Genomic DNA, 23,374 nt, shown 5'->3' on the forward strand with positions numbered 1-23,374 from the left:
TCTAGAAAAGTATTAGAGATGAACTTTATGTCGCTAAAAGATAATGCTATATGGATAAGCCTCAACAATAAAGTATTAGCGATGAAATTTGTTGTTAAATATATTAGTGATGAAGTGATATGTATTAGTAATAAATTATTTCTCTTTAGCTATAAATATATATATTTTAAATTTTATAAATAATGAAAGATATTTTGAAAATCTTGATCTTTTTATTTTTATATATTATATAGAATATTTAATTTTATAATTATAAATAAATATTTTAAATTATTAAAAAACTTAATTAAGTATATTAAGAATTTTAAATTTATATAAATTATAAAATTAATTAAATAATAAAAAATAATATAATTATAAATAATAAAAATTATAAAGGTTATTTTGAAAAATCTTAATATTCCCTCTCCTTTATTCACACACACACAGAGATATATATATACATATATATATATATATATATAAACACAAAATTGAACCAATTTATATTTTTTATCAATTTCAATTAAATTAATTTATTAAAATATTTTATATATTTTATATATTTTAAAATTTTTTATAAAGTTAAATGGGTTAATTGACCCTCTCAACTTAATGTGTTTCTTGCAAAGTTTTTTTTTTATTTTTTTAATTTTAATTTATAATTATATAATATAAATTTATTTATTAAAAAAATTAAAAGATAAAAATATATATTTTGAACATAATTTTAATTATATATAATTTTTTAAAAGTTATGATATATAAATATATAAAAATAAATTGTTTTTTAATAAAAAAATAATAATACCCGCACAGTATCAAAATCGGGGCAGGTCCGAAAAAATTAAATGGTGCGGACGGATCGATCGGGTGCGGAAAAATTGCCATTGCTAGTCACTGCATGAGGCCATGAGTCCAACTCGTTGTTTTCCTTACCTTGGCTCGATTTCGCCAACCCAGGCCATGTAAAACTTGTGATTGCACTCGAAATCCTATAAATTTCGAATAATTCTATTTCTGGTCATCCAAACAGACTTGGTTACCAAATCGCTGCGAGCTGTATTTGGGGTTCACTCTTACTGTTTATCAACTGAACTTATTCTATTCATGTCACAATCTTCGATATAATGATTTTCTCAAGAATCGGTCGCTCTCTTTCTCTCTCTTCTCGTTCCGCCTTCCAAAGAGTAAGCGCAAAAGCTTGTTCCTTTTCGCTTTCCATGTTTTTCTTAGTTTTGTTGATTTTGATTTTCTCCTCATTATTACCTGATTTTATTTTATTTTTTTCCTGTAGAATGTAATTGCCGATAATTGTAATGTTCGGACTGTCCCGGTAAAGGAATCAATTTTCCCAACGGCGTTACTAGAGAATGCGTGCATTTCACTCGTGGATGGCGGATTAGGGATTGTAAGAGGATATTTAACTTCTGCTGGAGGTGGGAGGCTACTCCTGTCGAAAGCAAACTCTCCCAATTCGAGTACTCTCCTTGTAAACCCCAGGGTTCGTCTATTCTTCTCCACTGAAGCTCCAAAGCAGAGAAGTAAGTGGATTTTTTTTTTTTTTTTTTAAAGATGCTGTTTTGGTTTAATGTTTGGGTTTTATTTGTCCAGTGATGTTTTGTTTTTAATTGTTTAACATAGAATATGAGAACTACTACCCGAAGGATAAGAAGGAAATTCCAAAAGAAAATGAGAGCAAATCTGAATATAAAGGTGTGTATCTTTTGCTACTTCACACCATGCTTTCTTCAATTTTATTATTATTTTGAGTTCCAGATGACGTTGTTCTTGTTTGACTTCTTTGTTTTGAGGCATTGCAATACTTTATTTAAGAAAGCTTAAAAGTTAATCTTGAGAGTGGCCTGTGCTTTATGCTAATGGCTTTTGATTTTGAAGCATTGAAGTGTGAGTACTTATTGAAGCAATGAAGTTCGAGTGCTATTGCGCTTGTTTAAGTTCTGCTTGGTGGGAGCATATACATAATACACTGTTTTCAAGAAAATCTGTGTTTTTTTCTTCTGGTTGCCCGGTTGATTTGGCTTTTTTTTTTTTTAAATGCTAAAATACAATAGAATAAAATGGAGATTGTTGTGAAACATTTAATAGAATGTGATTATATGGAGAATGTTGTGATTGTTATTGCACTATTGTCGTGACAATGGTGCAATAATAACTTTTATGCATTTTTAATGGAATAATCAATTAAACTACTTTACCATGTAATCACCTCTAGAACTACTAATGTATTGGAAATTACATGGACATTCATTTATTACATTCCATTGCAGGTTGAAAAGGTTAAAAAATTATAAGAAGATTCATAATGCGATTATGAGTTTCAAATTTGTTTACAATGCAACAACATGTCCTTAGTGTCCTTACTTTTTTACAGGGGACTTCATATCCTAAAGTGGTTATGAAAACCGTTCTATTTTTCATTCTGTCCCTGAGCGTGCTTGTGTTTGTATGATCCATTGAATTTATATATGAGAGAGGAGAAGTGAAATTGCAATATTTTTACTTGAGCTTTAGTAGTGCAGTTTGTAAGATTAGTTTGATTGTCCAATTCTTTATTTTTTTGGCTTAAAAATGAGATCCAGTGTTTTCTTACATGATCCAAGTTATGGGTGATCTAGAACTATAAGTTAAGTTTGTTTCTTTTCTACATCGAATATGCTACATGGATTATTAATTTATTTATTCTTTAAGTTTTTGAAGCAGAACTGCCTGTTTCTTTATCTTATTGGTAATCTCCACAGGTATAATAGATTTTGTATGTGCTTTTGCCCTTCTAACCTTTAGTAGTTCCTTGCAATGAAACAATGAAGCATTTGTAGACCCGATGATTGAGAAATTTTTGTGCTTCTGCAGGGAACTCGGGTAGTGCGGGTGGTGGTGGTGGAGGTGGAAACGCCCAGAACTTTATGAAACAGTTTCAAAATTTCATTGCTCCTCTATTGTTCATTGCCTTTTTGTATTCATCAATTTTTTTCGGCCCTCACGAGCAGAAGCAGGTTAGAGATTCTGCAACTATCTTACAGAAATTGGTTTTTTGTTTTGAATAGATATATAACTTGATATAGACTTTAATTTTTGACTTACTAAATTTGATGTGAATTGGTCTATATATTGACATTTTAGTAGTACACATGGACTTCTTTTGCTATGCTTGTACTGCTTATAGGCCTTGGTATCTGATATTGTTAGGATGCTGATGAATTATGAGGTTGAGTTTATAAGCAGGCCTGCTTCTCTGCACTTTGGTCTTGTGCGTAGTTCTTGTTGCAATTATTTGACCAAATTCCAGAGTTTCAAGTTTCATGCTGTAGTTCTTATTGTGCATCAATGTAATATGTTTATTTATATTTATCCCCTTTATCATTAAAGTATTTATCTCATTCTGAGGATGATGAGTTACCTTGTACAAAAATGAGTTACCTTGTACAAAAACAAAGTGTAAGTAGATAAAGAGTCATGAGGCACATGAGCACATTCTTGAAGAAGCATTGCTAGGATATCCTGAAACCGGCTAATTGATGATACTAATTAGATTAGAGTAGTTTGTGTGTATCATGGTTATCTATTGCTTTTTATTTTAATTTATTTAAATTATTTCTTTTTCTTTTTCGATTATTCTTTTGGTATTTTGTCAAATATATATTTAGAGCTTTTTTCGAAGAATGGATTATTCATTTGGGACTAGTTTATTTAATGCCATGAATCTTAAGTGGGTCCATTCATATTCCAGATTTTATTCTCTGAACTGTGGTGCTTTGTGTCTTTGATTTTTTATCTGAAGAATCTGTCATAAAATAAAAAAGAAATTATGACTGCATGATGTAGGAGCGTGGGGGGGGGGGGGGGCGTGAGACGAAATATCATCCATTAGAATTATATAAAATGCACCAGTTAATGCTCAGGAAAGATATTGGAATTATAATGGTCTCACTCAAATACCACCTCCTTAGATAACATTTCCTATACATGCACTTCATACAATCCTAATAGAATCAAATCACTGGTAAGTACCGTCTTCCCATAATACTATTACGGTACTAAGGATTTATGCCACGAAGGTATAGATAGACAGGAGTCGCTACCCGGGTAATAACCGGGACATATTCAATGTTTCTTCCGAGGGTCATGGATGGCAACTTACTCCTTGCAGAGTTTTCACAATTGTCATAACCATAGCTCAATGTTTAGGTTCGGGATAGTGAGTACATAAGGGAAAGGTGTTAGGCACCCCTTACGCCTGGTCTAACCTCGTTAATTCGAGTGTCAGTCCTCTACTAATATTTCTAAAAGTCTTATTTATTATTCCTTTATCAAACTTCATCATAAAAAATGCAATTCTAATCCTATATATGCAAGTAATTCACAAAAGGGTTGTTGTTTACAAACAAATTTCGTGCACAAGTAATTCCTATCTATGGGGTTGTTAATTATTTAAATGATATTTACCAGATGACTAAAATTAATTTATTATTGAGAATTTAATTTACAAACAAATTCAATTTCAAATAACTCTGCATTTTTATTTAACTTAATTAATTAATTTTCACCAAGTTGCCCTAAGAATAATTGAACTAAGTTAATTATGTACCTGTGTAATTTATTCTAATATCACGTAAGGCCTAAACAATCACAACTTAATGAAGATTTCTAACATGCAAAATTATTTTACAATTACCAAGTATTAAATTAAATTTATTTTATATGTCAATGTTAGTTTAATTTACAAACAAGATTAATTTTAATTTACAAAGTATTTATTTAAATTAATTACATGCAAAAGTTAGTTAAATTAAAAATAAAGTTAATTTTTATTTACCAAATAAAAATTCTATTATTACTACAATTTCATATCAATGGTTATTCGAGGAGTTTAGGGCTATTTATCTGTTGGTAAATGCAGTTGTCATTGGAGCAAGTTACCCTTAAAAAATGGTCTTCTCTTCTAGTATGATAATGATATCCCTGGCTTACTCCCATTTAGCTTCACATAAGCTCCACGCAAATGCCCTCTTTGGTACTCACCTTAGGGCTACTTACCAATTTTGTTTGTAATAAAAAATAAAGAAACTAACGAAAATAAAAGAAATAAAAAAATAAGAAAATATTAATAACAATTTACATTGGAATCTAATTCTATTCTTCTAAAGGGTTAAGATTCCTAATTAGTTACAACTACCTAAGGGTCCACATCTTCTAACATATTCCAAACAAGTCATAACATTTCTTGAATTAAAAAAAGCACAGAGAAACAGGTCAAATATTAATTGGAACCCAAGAAAATACAAGAACATGCATAAACATATAATTTCCAAATTCTTACAGATTGACAGTAGTAAGAAATTTGATTTTTGAAAAATAGTTATACAAGCCTAAAAATCATTAAAAAATTACAGAAGATAGCAAAAATATCATACAATATCATAAAATTCATAGATTAAATAAAATCCTAGCCAAATAATCTACAAAAATCGTAAATTTTTTTAATGACAGAATCGTACTAATTTTTTGTAAAATTCATAACTCACTAATCATAATAGATATGCATGCGAAACTAATTGGAAAAGATTCACAAGATTCCAAACTTAATTTTAGACATCAAATTTATACAAAAATATTAAGAAACAAGGGAGATATGGACTCTACAAATCGAATATCTTGCAAATTAGATTTTACAGGAACCCTAAATTTAAACAGCCATAACTTATAAAATATTGAAGCTTTTTTAGTGATTCTTGAGTCTAAAATTAATAGAATTTTGTGTAGAATATAAATGTAATTTTTTCAAATTTTTTACAAATTCAGAAAATAACAAAAAATAATAAAAATATGAGAGACAGAAAACAAAATATGTGTAGAGTTGTGTATCCCCTTAAATTAAACATGATTACATGATCTATATGAACATATAAAATAAATTAAAAACAAGGAACATAGAATTAAACATTACATAGCATAGATCTTGAAAATAAAATAAAAGAACTAACCTTTAAGAAATAGCGCTAGAAAGAAAGAAGAAACTACAAGAATTTTGGCTATTCCTCTCTTTAATTTTTTTTCCTTTTTTTTTTATTATTTTTTTTTTGTCTTCTCTTTCTCCCTTTCTTTCTTTCTTTTTTTTTAGTAGGGTATCTATAGGGTTTTGGGAGAGAGGTGTGATAGGGTTTGGAGTCCTAGGGTGATAAAGTTCAAATAACTTAAACAACTAGAATTGCAGAATTTGGGTGAGACTGAGATATGGATGAGGTGTTTTAACCAATAAGAAGGGAGGGAAAGGGGGTGGCACCAATAGGGAGTGAGGAAGAAAGTGGGGCTAAAGGGGGAGAGAGAGTTTGTATGGGAGAGGGATAGAGAAAAAGATATTTTCTTATTTTAATTTTTAAAAAATAAATTAAATGAGTCATATTTAAAATTCCTAACTAGGCTTTCTTAGACTCATGGGACCCAATTAAACTTAATTAAGTCCATTTAAGAATTACCCATATCAAATTTAAATAAAATAAAATTTTATTTAAATTAAATTAATTTCCTAAAAAACATATTATTTTTTTTTTCAAGATCATGCCACGGAATTAATAATTCAGTTTCATGTCTCTAATTATATCTTATAGTTATATATTTTTCATCATCAGGTTTCCTACGGCCTCAATGCACGTACTCATCACAAAATAAGGGTCTACACGTGACTTTTTGGTTTTTATTCTGCTAAAATTATCTTTTTTTTTTAACCCTTTTTCTGTGTGTAATTTGTTTCAGATTAGCTTCCAAGAGTTTAAAACCAAGTTACTTGAACCTGGCCTGGTGGATCACATTGTTGTTTCAAATAAATCAGTTGCAAAGGTGTATGTAAGGAGCTCCCCAAAGAATGGAAATCAAACCAGTGATGATATTGTTCAGCTTCCTGCCAATGGTACCCCTGCTAGAGGGAATACCAAACACTACAAATATTACTTTAACATTGGAAGTATTGAGTCTTTTGAGGAGAAGCTGGAGGAGGCACAGGAAGCACTAGGAATAGATCCTCATGATTATGTTCCTGTAACTTATGTGAATGAAGTGAACTGGCATCAAGAGTTAATGAGGTTTGCTCCAACTGCCTTGCTTTTAGGAACACTCTGGTTCATGGGACGAAGAATGCAGAGTGGTCTTGGTGTTGGTGGTTCCGGTGGACGAGGGGGTCGTGGAATATTTAACATGGGAAGGGCACATTTCACGAAAATGGATAAGAATGCCAAAGATAAGGTTAGTTGCACATTATTCGTTCTTGGGCGGATGACATGAGAATAAAATGAATGAGCTTTTATAAGCATGTTATTCTGCTGTTAAAGAACAATTTGTACAGCACACAGGGAACTGTATACAACTTCTTTTCTCTCTATTGTTTAATTGTGTCATTACTTGGATTATTACATGCTCTGACCTTTTGTCTTTTATATAAAATAATGTAATAAAAATTGTAAGATGATCAATATATTAATCCTTTAAGGTTTTTCATTTGGTGGTATAGGTATTCTTTAAAGATGTAGCTGGGTGTGATGAGGCAAAGCAAGAAATTATGGAGTTTGTGCACTTCCTCAAGAATCCGAAGAAATATGAGGAACTGGGAGCTAAAATTCCAAAAGGTGCGCTCCTTGTAGGCCCTCCTGGTACAGGGAAGACACTTCTTGCTAAGGCAACAGCTGGTGAATCTGCGGTGCCCTTTCTATCTATATCTGGGTCAGATTTTATTGAAATGTTTGTTGGAGTTGGGCCATCCAGGGTTAGAAGTTTATTTCAGGAGGCAAGGCAATGCGCACCTAGTATTGTATTCATTGATGAAATAGATGCAATTGGTCGGGCGAGGGGGCGTGGAGGCTTTTCGGGTGGCAATGATGAGCGTGAAAGTACTCTTAATCAGTTGCTAGTAGAAATGGATGGATTTGGAACAACCTCAGGAGTAGTTGTACTTGCGGGCACAAATAGGCCTGATATCTTAGACAAAGCTCTACTGAGACCTGGTCGGTTTGATCGTCAAATTACAATTGATAAACCTGACATCAAAGGCCGTAACCAGATTTTCCAGATATATTTGAAAAAGCTAGAACTTGATAATGATCCATCGTATTACTCTCAGAGACTTGCTGCTCTTACTCCAGGATTTTCTGGAGCTGATATTGCAAATGTTTGCAATGAAGCTGCTCTAATTGCTGCAAGGAATGAGAGTGCACAAGTGACAATGGAACACTTTGAGGCAGCTATAGACAGGGTAATTGGTGGCTTGGAAAAGAAGAATAAGGTATTTTGCCTCCTTGGTTGGTACTGCATTTATTTTATTTGGTATCAGACGTCAGTGCACTTTATGATGTTTCTAACTCTCTATTCTATTTGCTTCCCATGGGCTTGGCTAATTTATTATGTTAAAAACTTAAGACATAAAAGGAATCAACCTCTAAATCAAGTGAGTTAAATTTTATTAACTGAATATAATTTTATTTTTAATAAATGGTGATAGCATGTGCAGGAGTTTCTTCTTAAAATCATAAAGTTTAATTGATAATCTGTGACTGAGGTTTACTTCATTGAGTTTGATAATAATATCATTTTGGGTTATATCCTTCTAATTATTACCTGGGTATGTTGCAATAAGCTGGTTACATTATGCCAGTTAAATTCATCAAGGTTTTGAACTTTTCGTTTGTGAGTCCTAGAACATGCAAGTCGAAGTATACTGAAGAAAAAATTTGCCGTCACATTGTTATTTTGTAATATCTATTAACTACATTGTTTAACTTTGATGGAGGGCTTAAAGGTTTTTCTTTTTCTTCTTCTTCCTATTTCGTCACTAGTTTTGTTATACTATTAATTTATTCCAGGGGTTGTGAAAAATGAAATAAAAACCTTTATCTTTTTGTGTGTAGGTTATTAGCAAGCTTGAAAGGAAGACAGTTGCTTACCATGAATCTGGTCATGCTGTTGCTGGTTGGTTCTTGGAACATGCAGAACCCTTGCTTAAGGTAACAATTGTTCCACGTGGTACTGCAGCACTGGGATTTGCTCAGTATGTTCCCAATGAAAATCTTTTGATGACCAAGGAGCAGCTCTTTGATGTGACTTGCATGACACTTGGTGGTCGAGCTGCTGAGCAGGTGATTCTCCCTTCCTCGGCCCTCTTTATCTTTTTATGTCTTCAAGGATGGGTTAATAGGACTAGTTTGGAAGTTGTAAATCTTGATTTATCAATGTGAGCCCTTATATAATTGTCTGGAATGTGACTTGTGGGTATAAAATGCATGCTAGGCTTAGGTTTGAGGATTAAAGTAAGAGGCTGACGCCTTTTGGGTTAGTGTGTGAATTAGCAAATTGAAAATCTTGAAATCATGTTTGTAATTTCATGAATCTGATTCTCATATGCATACTGGGGTTTAGCTTTCTGGATTGAAGAAAATAATCCCTGGCTTAGGCTTTTTGAATGCATTTATTTCATGCTCTAAACTTGCCCCTAGTCCTGGTAATGTATATGTCATCTAAAGGTTGTTGCCTTGCTTATTCAACATCTTTTCTTTTCTTTTTTTTTTTGTAAACATTTTATTGCGATATTACTTCTTCTGAACTGTAATTGTTGTGCCTCAAAGATTTAGCCATATATGTTTGCTCCCTAGCCTGGTGACAATTTTTTAGGCCAACAACATGGGGAAAAAGCTTCCTTGGATAAGAAAGAGAAAAGCCAAGAAATAATCCTTTGGTCCTGGAACAAAATGCGATATTAAGGGAGTTGGATGATGTGGGAGGCCGTGGGTGCCTGAACTCCCAGGTATTGAAATGGTAGTTTCTCCCTAAGCTCTAGAAACATGCTTATGAAATAAACTATGTTTTGGGGCCTTGGAGTCTGTGCAACCAAGACCCATCACACAACCAAACTGACTCCTTGTACAGTAGCCTCCAATTTATCAGGTTTGCGTTGTTGAATTATCTTTGGCAGATTTTTTTTTTTGGTACCATCAATAAATTCTGATAGGTTTTGATAATTTGAAAGATGAATAAACTGGTTGTCCATGCTCAATAATTTGTTAGTAAGTTCACTGGAGAATGAATGGTGAGACCGTGTCAAAGCAGTGCAAGAGACGAGTTTAAGATGAGGAACAAGTGTTGGTGTTAGCCATTTTCAGGCTCTGGTACTTGGCCCAAAGCAATGTTTGTGGAATAAGGAAAATCTCAATGAATCTTTGTATTAATTTCTAGTATTTATACAATAGATTGCGTCATTTTGAATAGTATTACAAATTGATAATGTTCATGCACAATTATTTATCTAAATCAAAATGATAGTTTCTCTTACTGCTCATGGTGATGAATAATCATGAATGACATGGACTCTAGTTGCTTGAAAGCAATTTTATATGATTCCATATTTGTTGGTGTTTGGCCTTGGAATGTAGAAATTGCTGATGTAAGATATATTTTCTTTTTGTAACCTTTTTGGTGATACCTCAGTGAGAAATTAGGTGTGCAAAACTTTTCTAGTTTAAAGTTATTTGTGGGCATCTTTTAACAAGAACTTTTTTAGCAGATATTTTTATCACTATGATACTATGGTAGCAGGGTCTAAGATTATGGCCTTGTGATTGCAATGCAACATTAGTATTGAGCAGCCGGTCTCTCACTTTGAGGTTAATTATTTTTGTTCCGATAAAACATATGGTGTTTGAAGGGTCATATTCTTTATGCTACTGTTATTCATTTTTGTCAAGAGCTTGTGATGTAGTAAGAAACTTATTTTTGCATCCACCTCTATCTCTCTCTCTCTCTCTCTCTCTCTCTCTCTCCCCCCTTACGTTGGTGTACCTCACTTGTATGCATTTACTGGAGTTTAGTTTATACTTTATACCCCAATCAATCATATGAAAATTCATATGTGATATTCAATGGCATACATCTGTAAGGGCATGAACCTGAAACTCGAATTTTGTGTTTTCTTCTGGATAGGTTTTGCTGGGGAAGATTTCAACTGGAGCCCAGAATGACTTGGAGAAAGTAACAAAAATGACTTATGCTCAGGTAGCAGTTTATGGTTTTAGCGACAAGGTGGGTCTTTTATCCTTTCCCCAGAGGGATGATACATTTGAGATGACTAAACCCTATAGTAGCAAGACAGGTGCAATTATAGACAGTGAAGTAAGAGAATGGGTAGCCAAAGCATATGAACGTACTGTTCAATTGATAGAGGAACACAAGGAGAAAGTTGCTCAGATTGCTGAGCTGTTGCTCGAGAGGGAGGTCCTTCATCAAGATGACTTGGTTAGAGTCCTGGGCGAGCGTCCGTTCAAGTCAAGTGAGCCTACTAATTATGATAGGTTTAAGGAAGGATTTCAAGATGACAGGGAGTCTAAAGATACAACCAAGGGTGGGACCTTGGAGGATGATAGAGGATCACCGAACATTGAACCGCAGGTTGTTCCCGCTTAGCAGGCAGAAAAAGTTTATGGATATGTAAATGGAATTTCTTTGTCAAGTTAATTTGTAAGTTTCCCTTTTTCATTAATTAAAGGAAATTGTAAAATTCAACAAATTGGAAGATCATCTTCGAAGGCTTAGCTTTTCTTGACCTTGTTGCCGTATTGATATGAGATATGCAAAATGGATGATCCATGCAGTTATATCCCTGTTTTATAGACTATATAGAGACTATTTTTGTGGCTCAAAAACATTACTGACACTGCAAGATTGCCCGATTGGTGTCAAGTGAGTTTGGTCGGTTTGTTTTATAAGAGGATAGAATATGGCCTTAAAGACATTATTTTTCCCATCTCTTTTTCTACTACAGTAGGCATTTGGACACAGGATGCAAAAAAGAATGCTTTTCTAATTTCTAGCATCTTTGAATGAACAGAAGACGATTCTAAGTTTTGGACTTAGTGACCAAATTTCACTAGTAGGAAAGATGTGGGCGCACGGTGCCTATATGCCCTTTTCAATTTCTTATAATAATCATATAATAATTTAATACAACTTTGTGACATTGACTTGCCAAACAAATTTCAAAATAAGGTGTCGGAAAGCTATTCCCATCAATTGCATGAGTGGTGTGTGGTAGTTTCCCCACAAGGGAGGGTTTTGTATTATTATTAAAATGGAGTGTCTTCTTCAAAAACAACAAGGATACCTACATAAAGTCTCCTAACCTCAAAAATTTAATCTAGAAGATTTTTAGAGTTGTGGAATTAATTGTTCAAAGTTATTGAGTTCCTGATATGTGACCCTCTTTGAAAGATGGCAAGAGGTGTTGTGTTATCGTACATCTCTAATTTAATTAATTTAGGTAGCAGATAACAATTCATATCTTGTGAATATAATGTCATGTATATAAGCAGAGTGGTCACTGTTCACTAAATCTTATCAACCACAAATTCATCTGAAGCAATAAATATGACTGAAAAGAGGCCGTGTGTGTTGTGTGGACCTCTTTCTTTTGAACGCGTTTGAGGCTGTGTTCAAGAAAGATGCTTACCATTTCTTTTGGAAACAATCAATTGGGGTGGATGGGACTCCATATTTTTATTAGGTTATCTAGTAACATTTTTTATTTTTTAGGGAATTGGAGAAGTAAAAAGTTAAACTTCTGTCAGTCAGGTGAGTTATATGCCACTACTATTAGGCTATAATTTTCTTTTTATTAGGGTGTAGCATACTAATGGAGGTCACAAGCTCAGTGGGGTACCTGGAAATCACACTGGACAAACTTTTGCTGCTTTGTGTCCTTAAAAGGCTGCCCATAAGTTCCCAAGTTAATGGCCTCCTTGTTGGAAGGCAAACACAATTGAGGAATTGGGATATACATATGCATATACCCTCCAACTGGGAGTAATAATTCCTCCCAAATTTTCATTTCTTATTTGTATATTTTGTAAATTTTATTAAGATAAAGATGGCGTGAAGGAGATTCGGATTGGCATGAGATCCCAAGAAGTGCACACTTTTGTAGTTTGCGGCTGCTTGATATTATCCCACCATGCACTCTTTAACAACAAAAAAGATGTTTTTGATGTCAATTTTTTCCTTAACACCAACCCACTATTTTTTTTTTCTCCTCTATGCAATTATTGGTGGATTAAATTAGTGGGATTGCCTATTTTGGCAATTTTTTAAACTTATTCTTTAATAAACTCCTAAAGAATTTTTCTAATAAATGTTGAAGACAAGGTTTGAATATTTAGCATTACATAAGCCACTTTTCTCAACCACTAAAAGAACAAAAAAAAATCTTATGGTTGCTCAAGGCAGAATTTTATATTTGCTATTTGTTAATTAATCCTCCTATGATGAACTCCATAATTGTGAGAAACAATGTAGAATGCTTAAAAATTTACTGTAATTTCTAAGATGTTGCTTTATTTATAGGCAAATATTTTTTTTGTGGAATTTAGAAAAAGTCTTGCAAGTAGAATTGTACACGGTTCATTTATCTCCTATTTTTTGTATGATAGTCAAACAGAGAGTATCATTATCAGCATAAGAGTTCCGTGAGATGAAGCCATGCATAGATCTAATAATTGATCAATTCAGTAATTGCAATTAAATAGTGTTAAAAGTCATTTTTTTTAATCAATGCGCTTTATTCTAGTGGTTCTGAAATTGTCTCTAAAATTGTAAATTTGATTTTAATAAAAAAAAAAACAGCTTAGTTCGTTATAAATAATAACGAACTTAAGAAAGTCAACCTGAGTCATTTTTATTCTAAAATTTTAATTTTTAATTATGAATAGGTTGAATGTTAATTGTCTTAAATAGACTCCTAAACTTGACTCTAAAAAAATATATATAGTAAAAATTTAAGATATTAATATTTATTTATTAACTCAATTAAATAAAAAAAATTTAATGAGCTTCCCAGCAGCACCCAAACCACCAGAGCTCTAAATTGACTCGATTCTTTTTCTGTTGGGCTGTCTTGCCTTGATAGCATTCCACCGAGTCTTCTTCGGCTGATCCGAGGAGATATTTCTGATGGTGCTTTTCCCAGACTGGTGATTTTTTAAATGCTCTCTCCTCTTATAAAAAGAAAAAAATATGAGCTCATATTCTTAAAATAAAAAAAAATTAATTTAATTATAATAAATAAATTAAAATTTAATATTTTTTAATTTATTTTAAATAATAAAAAATAAATTTTAACAAGCCTAAAATTATGATTGAAACATATTCAAAGACACTGTCCTTCAACACTTTGCATTCGTCGCTGACCAAAGTGTAAATGATAACAAGTTTAACAATATATGAATTGGAAGAAGTTGCAGGCAATAATGTTGAAAATGAGAACTCAAAAATTAACTAAGGTTTCCAATGATAATACATAATTAATGACAATGTTTAGGATCTATCTCCGTTGCTGTAGCTTTCCGAGTCAACCCACTGAAATTAAGCAAATAATAAAGGCAAAATATATAATAAAGAAACAAAGAGAGAGAGTTGATTAATGAATAATTAAGGGTCATAATAACAAAGATTTAAGAAAAGAAAAGGGTCATAGTCAGTGGCAGCCCAGTCTGTTGAAACTTGAAATTATTGAGAAGAAAGAGTTAAAGAAATGGTGCTTTCACAAGACCCACTGCCTTCCACCACTTCATATGTTTTTTCCAACTACGTAACCATCTTCTCTATCATTTATTTTCTGAATTATAAAACAAATAATTATTTATATATTTATATATATTTCCCTTTTGAGGCTTTTTCTGTCATCTTCTCTTGTACTTTTCCCTCTAATGCAATCTTAGGGCTCCAATTATTTCCTCCTCTACTTCATTACTTTAATACCATCAAGTTTGATTCAGTTAGTCATTTTCACCAAATCAATGGCGCCATAAACTCCAATTATACCCTCCTTCTATTTTATATATTCTTATTTTTATTGCCTTACCTACTAAATCATTACAATTAATATAATGTCAAATTATAAACAAAGGAAAAAAAAAAGAGTTAATGTTGTTTAACAACAAAGTAGACAAGAAAATACATTACTTTTACTAACCCTAAATATTATTTTAATGCATGTTGAGAATTGTAAAGCCACAACAGCTCCAACTTAGGAAACAACAATAAATAATATTATTATGAGAAATTTTGAATGTTTTGACGCATCAAATTGTATTTGGTGGTAAGAATGAGGATTGATAAGGACATCACCCCATTAAAACTTTAATTTTTAATAAAAAAATTAAGTTAAATGTGAACACTTTCGTAATCTATCTCATATTTGGTTTCTTTAAAATAATTTATTAATAAAAAATTAAAAAAAATCATTTTTATTAATTTAATTAAACAAAAAATTTAATAAGTTTGAAAATTTAAAAGTTTACTTTTAATGGTTCAATTGAAAGATTCAAATTGAACATCAAATATACTTAAAAGTATTTAATTGTAAATATTATATTATTATTAATTATTTAAAATTTAAATACTGCATCGAACACTGTATAATCACTGAGTATAGTAACTGAGTGATAAGTCTTTGGTGTTGAAGACGTTCAATTTTGATTCTACTTCTTGTCTTATCTTAATATTGATGATTAAAAATTATTTTCACTTGAAAATTATATAAATATAAATATTATATTTATTATTAATTTTTTAAAATTTAAATATTACATCAACTACGGCTTAATCACTTAGTATAGTAGTTTAATGGTAAATCTTTAATATTAAAAATATTCTACTCTGATTTAACTCATTACTCCAATATTGATGATTAAAAATTATTTCCATTTAATGAGATCGATGAATCGATTACGGGCAACCCATATTTGCAACTTCCTGAGACTCACTATTCTCGATGATAAATTTCTTATAAGATAGTTAAATCAGACACTAATGAAAACCCTTTAATCACGTACCCAACTCTACAAGGCAATGATGAGCGCACTAGAGAGGTTTTTTTTTTTTTTTTTTTTTTTAATTAAAAAAACTGCATATTATTTAATGTAATTAATAAAATAACATTGTAAAATGCAAAGACTAATGCTGATTAGTGTACGTGTCTTGTAAGAAATTTGCAGCTATGATTGGTATATAATCATTAGATATTAACAGACGTGAGTTTTTTGTCTTTCCCCTCAATTATGTGTATCTCTCTCTGCCTTGCTATTATCTCTTCAACCCTTATCTTATTATTTCTTTTCTTTTCTTTTTCTTTAATTTATATACACCTCATCATTTTGGATATTAATTCTCCTTTTTATTTTTTTTAATTTTCTTAGCTTATAAAAATAATTATAAGTTTAAATTTCAATAACTCACTTTTCTTTTAATAATTAACAACCTTTGGCCCTTAAAAACAATAATTATTAAACATCGAAATAAGTAATTAATTATGGTGAAAATTGTTTTGCATTTGGCACCCATTTTATTACGTGGCAAAAGTTAATTAACATTAACAAAGAAATATCAGCTAACCAACTGAAACTGTACAGATCCATTGAATGAAAATGTCAGCATCTAAGACAGTTAGGGTATGTTTGGGAAGGGAGGAAAGTGGGAGGGGAAAAAAAAATATGAGAGAAAAATAAATTTATTTTTCATTCTTTTATTTGGATTGAGTAAAAAATAAAAGGGGAGGAAAAATATTATAGGGAAAATAAAATTATTTTATCTTTTTCTCTTTTCTCTTTAAAATAAAAGAAAAGTAAGAGAAAAATGTTTAAAAATATAAAAATACCCCTCTACTTAATAATTTTTTACTTAATAGTTTTTTTTTTAATTTAAGGGTAAAGTTGTAATTTTATTATCCATAAAATAACTTTCCCTCTAATATTTTTCTCGCTCAACCAAACAAGGGAAAGGAAAATAATTTTTATTTTCATTCCTTACTTTCCCTCTTTTATTTTCCTTCCCCCTTTTATTTTCCTTTTCCCTTAGTGCTAGCAACCTAAAAACCATTAACTTTTTTCCTTTTATAGAGTACTTCAAAGTACAATAGATATTTATGAAAGAGAAAAAAAAATTATTGGATAAATGAATGCATACAAATCATCTTTATCTTATATATCAATTATACAACACACTGTTGAATATTAAATTTTCTGCCAAACATGGCTTAATAGGGAAAAAAAAAACAAAAAAAGAACTCATAAAATTTAGCTAGGATACTGTTCAGTTGAATTCGATTATATCTATTAGTGTTTTAATGAAGATTATAAAAAAAATCAGGAAATAATTATTTTCAGTAAAAAATCAACAATATGCAATTTGGTGGTAGAAAGTTACTGTTAAAAATTAGTATTTTGAAGAGATATGTTATAATTTGAAAAATTATTACACGATGATCATTCAATTTGATGAGTATTTTTATAAAAATTATTAAAGTTTATTTTTTTTATAAAATTTATTAAAATTCAATTTGATTTTATAAAAATTATTATGATAAGAAACTAAAAATTTAATAAATTTTATAAAAAAAATTATTTTTCTTAAAAATACTAATAAAATTAAGTAATTATATATAATATTTATCTAAATATTATGTATGTGTAGACGTGGATGTGGTCAGATGCTTCATTATATTTTCATTGTATATCTTATTATATATCTTTTTTATAATCTCCATTATATATTCTTATTATATTTATTTTCATATTCATCTTAATTAAAAAAATTTATTTTCTTGCAATAATTTAACTAAATTATTTACATTAAGTTTAATGAATTTAAGAATTACTTTTTATTAATTATAATAAAATATTTGCCTATAAAATATTAGTTTATTTAATTTAAAATTAAATTATATTGTAACAGGATTAAAATATAATATTATAATAAAACATTGAATTAATGAATTTTAATAATAAATATACTTACAAATTACTTTTTATCAAATGTGTAAATTATTTATCAGCTATTTATAAGTATTTTAACTAAATAAATAATTATTTAAAATTTTAAATACTTATATATTCAAATTAAACCTAATATTTATAAACTAATTTTCATAATAATCTGAGCTAAATTACCCTATAATCTCTCCACTACTTATTTTAGCATAATTTTTTAGAATTAAAATTTGAAATATATATCAAATAAAAACGAACATAATTGAGGATATATTATTATACTTTTATTGCCATTACAATATTAAAGAAAAGTTGCAATTGAATTCCACTTCATTAGATAGATGTGAAAGAAAAGGAAAGGGGAAAAATAATAAAAATAATAACACCATGTTTCGATAAATTTTAAGAGAGAAAAAAAATAGAAGAAAAAAAATATACTTTTTATTTTTTTATTATTTAGATGAGCAGAAATAAAATGGAAAAGTAAAAATTAATATTAAAGCCTAGTATTTTTTTCTTTAAATTTTTATTTTTTATTGAATTTAGAGTAAAAATAATTAGAAAAAAATAAAATTTATTTTTTTATTTCTGTTTATTATCTAAATAAAAAAATCTTTTTAAAATTAATTAATTAATTAATTAATTTTTTTTCTCTCCCTTCTCCACCAATCCAAACATCGCGTACAGCAAAAGACCTTTGAGGCAGAGCATGTGCACAGACGAGTCCAGAATCCAGATGGATATGCAGTGTTCCGCATTCAATAAAGGTACTATAACATAGAAATATAATAGAACACCAAAATATCTTAATTTAAAAGAAAAAAAAAATGAAACTATGGATTTTCACAGCTTCTTCCCTCAACTTGTTTATGCTGTAATAATAATAATAACAATAATAATGCATTTATTTTTTTTTTTATAGGTGAAAGCATCTAGCTGTCCCGCACTCTTTGTGCCCTTTTGTACAGCTGTACCCCTCGGCCTCCACAGCTATTTCTATTTGTTTCACGTGATCAAATTTTGATTTTTGGATTATTTATAGAGTTAATCCTTATTTTACAGCGCACGTAGCCACACATGCATATTATTATATATATCACGAGTTTCAACTCTGTTACTCATTGTTGAGAAAGTAGGTGAAGATATTAATTGTCGCCATAGATTACCCTAAGGTTATGAAAATATATTTTTAAGATGCAATAAAATAAAAAATTTATAAACAATAATTTTCAAAAAATTTTTTTAAAATTTTTTATAAATTAAATTTAAAAAGCTAAAAAAAAAAATAAAAAAAGTGTATAAATAAATTGAATAACTCATATATTATAGATGATAAAAAATTATGATAACTTTTTAAATAAATACATCATTCTATTTAAATTCTAATAGAGATATGATTATTTGTTTTAAATTAATATATTTATAATTATTTATGTGTAATAAATATAGTTATTTATTAATAGATATATATATATATATTTATTAATAAATATATATATTAATAATTTATTTATAAAAATTAAAAATAAATAAAATTAATTATTTTATTTTCACATAAATATAAATGTCAAATTTCATTATAAAATAATATATATATCACTTTCCTTCCATTTTTTTTCCTTCAATTTCTATTTTATTTAAATCATCTTTCCTCGTATTATAAACATTAAAATTTCTTATATTTTAGTAATATAAAATTTTTTTTCTCTTTTATTATTTAACATATAAACTATTTATAATAATCTCATAATTAACTTATAATGTTATATCTTATTTTTTCATGTGTAATGAAAAAATTTCTTAAAAAATAAAAAAATAAAAAAGCAAACAGACTTTTAATTATTTGATAATAAAAATATTGCGAATTTTAATAAATTGGTGAGAATTAATTTATAATTCATTAAAAATATTAACAGGTGAAGTGATGGAAGGGTATAACTGGAAATTTCTAGAAAAAGAGACCGAGTCGAGGAGTGAACACGGTTTAACAAATTTTATTTTTTTACGTTGGCGCAGTTGGAAAAGCGCCCATACTTCCTTTCGTTGCAGGTTCCTTCTGTTTCGTGTGCGCCTTTCTCAAGTCTCAACTAACTTTTAAATTGTCATTTTGAATTACAATTTAATTAAACGTGGTTAACTTAAATAAAAACAATGACTTCGTATTTAAAAAAAAAAGATTGGAGACTCATGAACAGGGACGCAAAGGCAATGCAGTTTCTCTATAAATACCCCTCTTTGCCTCTCTTCTTTTTCCCCCCTCCTCCTCTTCTTTGCTCTCTATTATTATTATTCACTCAGTTTCTGTCTCTACTTTGCTCCTATAGTTCTTCACCTGGTATGATGCCCTTCTTTTTCAATTCTTGCATTTTCTTTCTCTATTTTGTCATCTTCTTCTTTTTGATGCAATCTGTTCTAGACTTCTAGTGGTTGTGGATTGTCCACTCATCTTGATGTATCTCTGCATACGGTGCTAATCCTAATCGATCGGAACCTTAATTTTTCCCCTTTTTCACTACTCATGAGCCCTTGCATTTTGAGAGTTAAATTCAATCTTCGTCTCAGCTTTGCTGGGTTTAAGTTATCATTGAACTTTGAATTTACTCCGTTTCTGTTGTTTGCTTAAGGTTTGAAGATAAAAAATGGAGTATGAGGATTGCTATCTCCAGGCACAAAGGCCTAAATATGATTGCCTTTTGTTTGGTAAGATTCTAAGACTTTCTCACCTGAGGACATTCTGGTGAACTAGCTGGATTAATTTTCTCCCACACAGAATTTAATTAAACATTTATTTGAATTTACAGATCTTGATGATACCCTTTATCCCCTTAGTTCTGGTCTTGCAGCAGCATGTGGGCAGAATATCAAAGGTAAGTCTGCCAGGTTATTGTTAATGGGTAGTGGGTAACCTTTAACAGATACCTTAGAGCTTTTGTTTCTAAATGGGTGCCCTTCTGCAGATTATATGGTCGAGCAACTTGGGATAGAGAAGAGCAAGATCACTGAATTGGGTAACCTGCTGTACAAGAATTATGGGACAACAATGGCCGGCCTCAGGGTATGCCATTCCCTCTAACCATAATATAATATCTTCCTTAGTTCCATGAGATGCATTTTAATAGTGGTGCTCTTTCTGCAGGCAATTGGCTATGACTTCGACTATGATGAGTATCACAGGTAGGAACTAGGAACATCCTCTTTTCTGTTTTATCACTATTTTGTTTTATTGAAATATAAAAAAAGAGGGTCTATATTAGCTCTTTTACTGCTAGTTTGATTTACCTTATATTTTTTACTTTCCTATGTGCCAGTTATGTTCATGGGAGATTACCCTATGGGAACTTAAAACCAGACCCTGTCCTTAGGAGTCTTCTGCTGAGCCTGCCTATTCGAAAAGTAGTAAGTAGCTAATTAATTAATAACAATCAACAGATAATTGACAATGACTTTGTAAAATCCGACCCTTTTCTAATGATACCTCTTTCTATTTTTTGTGTTTTCTATGAAAAAAAAAAAAGATCTTTACAAATGCAGACAAAGTACATGCCCTGAAAGTTCTTGCCAAGCTTGGGTTGGAGGATTGTTTTGAAGGGATTATTTGCTTTGAGACTCTAAATCCTACCCACATGAGCAACATTTCTGATGATGAAGATGACATGGAATTCGTGGGATCAGCTGCTGCTGCAACTACAAATACTTTTAATGGTCCCGATATTTTTGACATTATTGGCCATTTTGCTGAACCAAACCCAAGCTCTGTTTTACCAAAGACTCCTATTGTCTGCAAACCATCAGAAATTGCCATAGAAAGGGCTCTTGAGATAGCTAACCTTAATCCTCAGAGAACCGTAAGTTCAAAAGATTATTCAAGATGGAAAAACCGGGTCTTTTCATACACGTTTCTGCTATCGTATATACTAATATTTTGGTGTTCAATATCTGGCCTCTTGCAGTTGTTCTTTGAGGATAGTGTCCGCAACATTCAGGCTGGAAAACGTGTGGGTCTTGACACAGTGCTGGTGAGTACTCAGAACCAAACAAAGAATTCAGATTTTACAATCCAGAAACCCAATTGTATTAATGTAATTTTAATAAAAAACTGGGTGCAGGTTGGTACTTCTCAGAGGGTGAAAGGTGCAGATTATGCGTTGGAAAGCATCCATAACCTGAGGGAAGCAGCGCCAGAGCTATGGGAGTCTGAAATTAAGACAGAAGTTGGCTACCCTGGAAAGGTTCCAAGGGAGACACCTGTCACTGCCTAAGATATTTGCTGGCTTTGTCAATTAGTTCAAGTAAATCAATGATCACTACAGGATCTTAGTATCAATGATCATAGGGTCTGTCAGACTCAGCACATAATTCTAGATGAAAATCCTCAACTCAACGAATCAAATCACATTTCCCTATTCAATATTCCAATGATGTAAATTTTAGCTCTAATAATTGATAATATTATTAGAAAAAAAATCTCCTCTTCTACTTTAATTTGAATTTTGCATTACGATCACAAAATTTTAATGAGATCACAAAATTTTATTTAATTTTCTTTGTTTTGTCTTTTGATCAAATATAGAATTCAATATTCATCAATAGATTATAACACTAAAAATGAGACACAATGAAAATCAAATTAAAAAAGAAATTCTCTTATTTCTATAAAAATTCCAAATTGAATAAATATTAAATTTTGAATAATTTTATCACTAATATCAAGTAAAAATACTCAAGAAGCATCTTATACTTGTGAATTCTAGAGATGATTGATGTATACATTCTTATCTTTTTTTTTTTTAAAGACACCATAAACGTACGTGACTTTATATTTTTTTTGGTGGCTTTACTTCAAAGTAACACATGGCAAAGCCAGTGATTTCCCATCCTTTGTGGATGTCTGCCTGCCTTGATCAGACTCATTAGAGTCAATCAACTTTCAATCATATAAATTGAAGTTTGGAAGGCCATGCTTATCACCCTATGAATAATGAATATATATATATATATATATATATATATATATATATATATAATTCAAATGACATCAATACAATCCTAACTTGTATAATCCAATAATAATAATAATAATAATAATAATAATAATAATATTAAGTACACATACCAGATCTAGGAGAGGATTTGATCAGAGACAAATATCAAGGAAAAGGACTTGTTTAATTAAATTAGAGCTAAATTATTGGTGTAATAAGAGTGATTAAAGCAAACCAAAATAGATAGACAAGAACAAAATTCACCAATTTTTTAAAGTGAGAGTTGAGAATCCTAACAATATCAAAATGGATATGAAATTGCTAAAAAACAAACGATGAAGCTGGCAACAGGGCACCATTGGGTTTGATGTGGATGGTCCATTCTTGGTGCTGTAAAGTTGCTACCTAACAAAATCAAAACCCTGAATCTGTGTACGTGAACCTTTAGCTCTTAGGTATAAAAATGGACGGTTCATTTGATCCTGTATAAAAGTACCTTAGTACTTGGCATGACATAGATAGATGCAGAGAACTTTGTCATTTTTTTTTATCTAATTAGTTCTTGGGGTAAACTTTAGATCAATAATGCTATTTTGTTTT

General features: G+C 30.4%; 2 protein-coding genes and 1 long non-coding RNA gene across 3 annotated transcripts; all 3 read left to right on the forward strand.

Moving 5' to 3' along the window:
• Nucleotides 1–840: 840 nt before the first annotated feature.
• On the forward strand, nucleotides 841–11,630 carry LOC110635954 (ATP-dependent zinc metalloprotease FTSH 10, mitochondrial). Its single transcript, XM_058147100.1, has 8 exons — nucleotides 841–1,169; nucleotides 1,277–1,523; nucleotides 1,624–1,695; nucleotides 2,854–2,996; nucleotides 6,754–7,239; nucleotides 7,505–8,272; nucleotides 8,895–9,122; nucleotides 10,960–11,630. Exons 1-8 carry the CDS (start codon nucleotides 1,110–1,112, stop codon nucleotides 11,437–11,439), a joined length of 2,484 nt encoding a protein of 827 aa, XP_058003083.1. The 5' UTR covers nucleotides 841–1,109; the 3' UTR covers nucleotides 11,440–11,630.
• On the forward strand, nucleotides 9,129–10,860 carry LOC131179920 (uncharacterized). Its single transcript, XR_009148884.1, has 2 exons — nucleotides 9,129–9,927; nucleotides 10,048–10,860. It is a non-coding gene; the product is annotated as an uncharacterized LOC131179920 (long non-coding RNA).
• An 8,339-nt stretch (nucleotides 11,631–19,969) lies between the features above and the next one.
• On the forward strand, nucleotides 19,970–22,274 carry LOC110635943 (uncharacterized). The gene is made up of 9 exons (XM_021785448.2): nucleotides 19,970–20,127; nucleotides 20,417–20,492; nucleotides 20,594–20,659; nucleotides 20,750–20,847; nucleotides 20,929–20,966; nucleotides 21,101–21,188; nucleotides 21,308–21,637; nucleotides 21,743–21,808; nucleotides 21,899–22,274. Exons 2-9 carry the CDS (start codon nucleotides 20,432–20,434, stop codon nucleotides 22,049–22,051), a joined length of 900 nt encoding a protein of 299 aa, XP_021641140.2. The 5' UTR covers nucleotides 19,970–20,127; nucleotides 20,417–20,431; the 3' UTR covers nucleotides 22,052–22,274.
• Nucleotides 22,275–23,374: the final 1,100 nt, after the last annotated feature.

Source organism: Hevea brasiliensis, chromosome 5 (genome assembly GCF_030052815.1).
Source record: "Hevea brasiliensis isolate MT/VB/25A 57/8 chromosome 5, ASM3005281v1, whole genome shotgun sequence".
Lineage (NCBI taxonomy): Eukaryota > Viridiplantae > Streptophyta > Magnoliopsida > Malpighiales > Euphorbiaceae > Hevea > Hevea brasiliensis.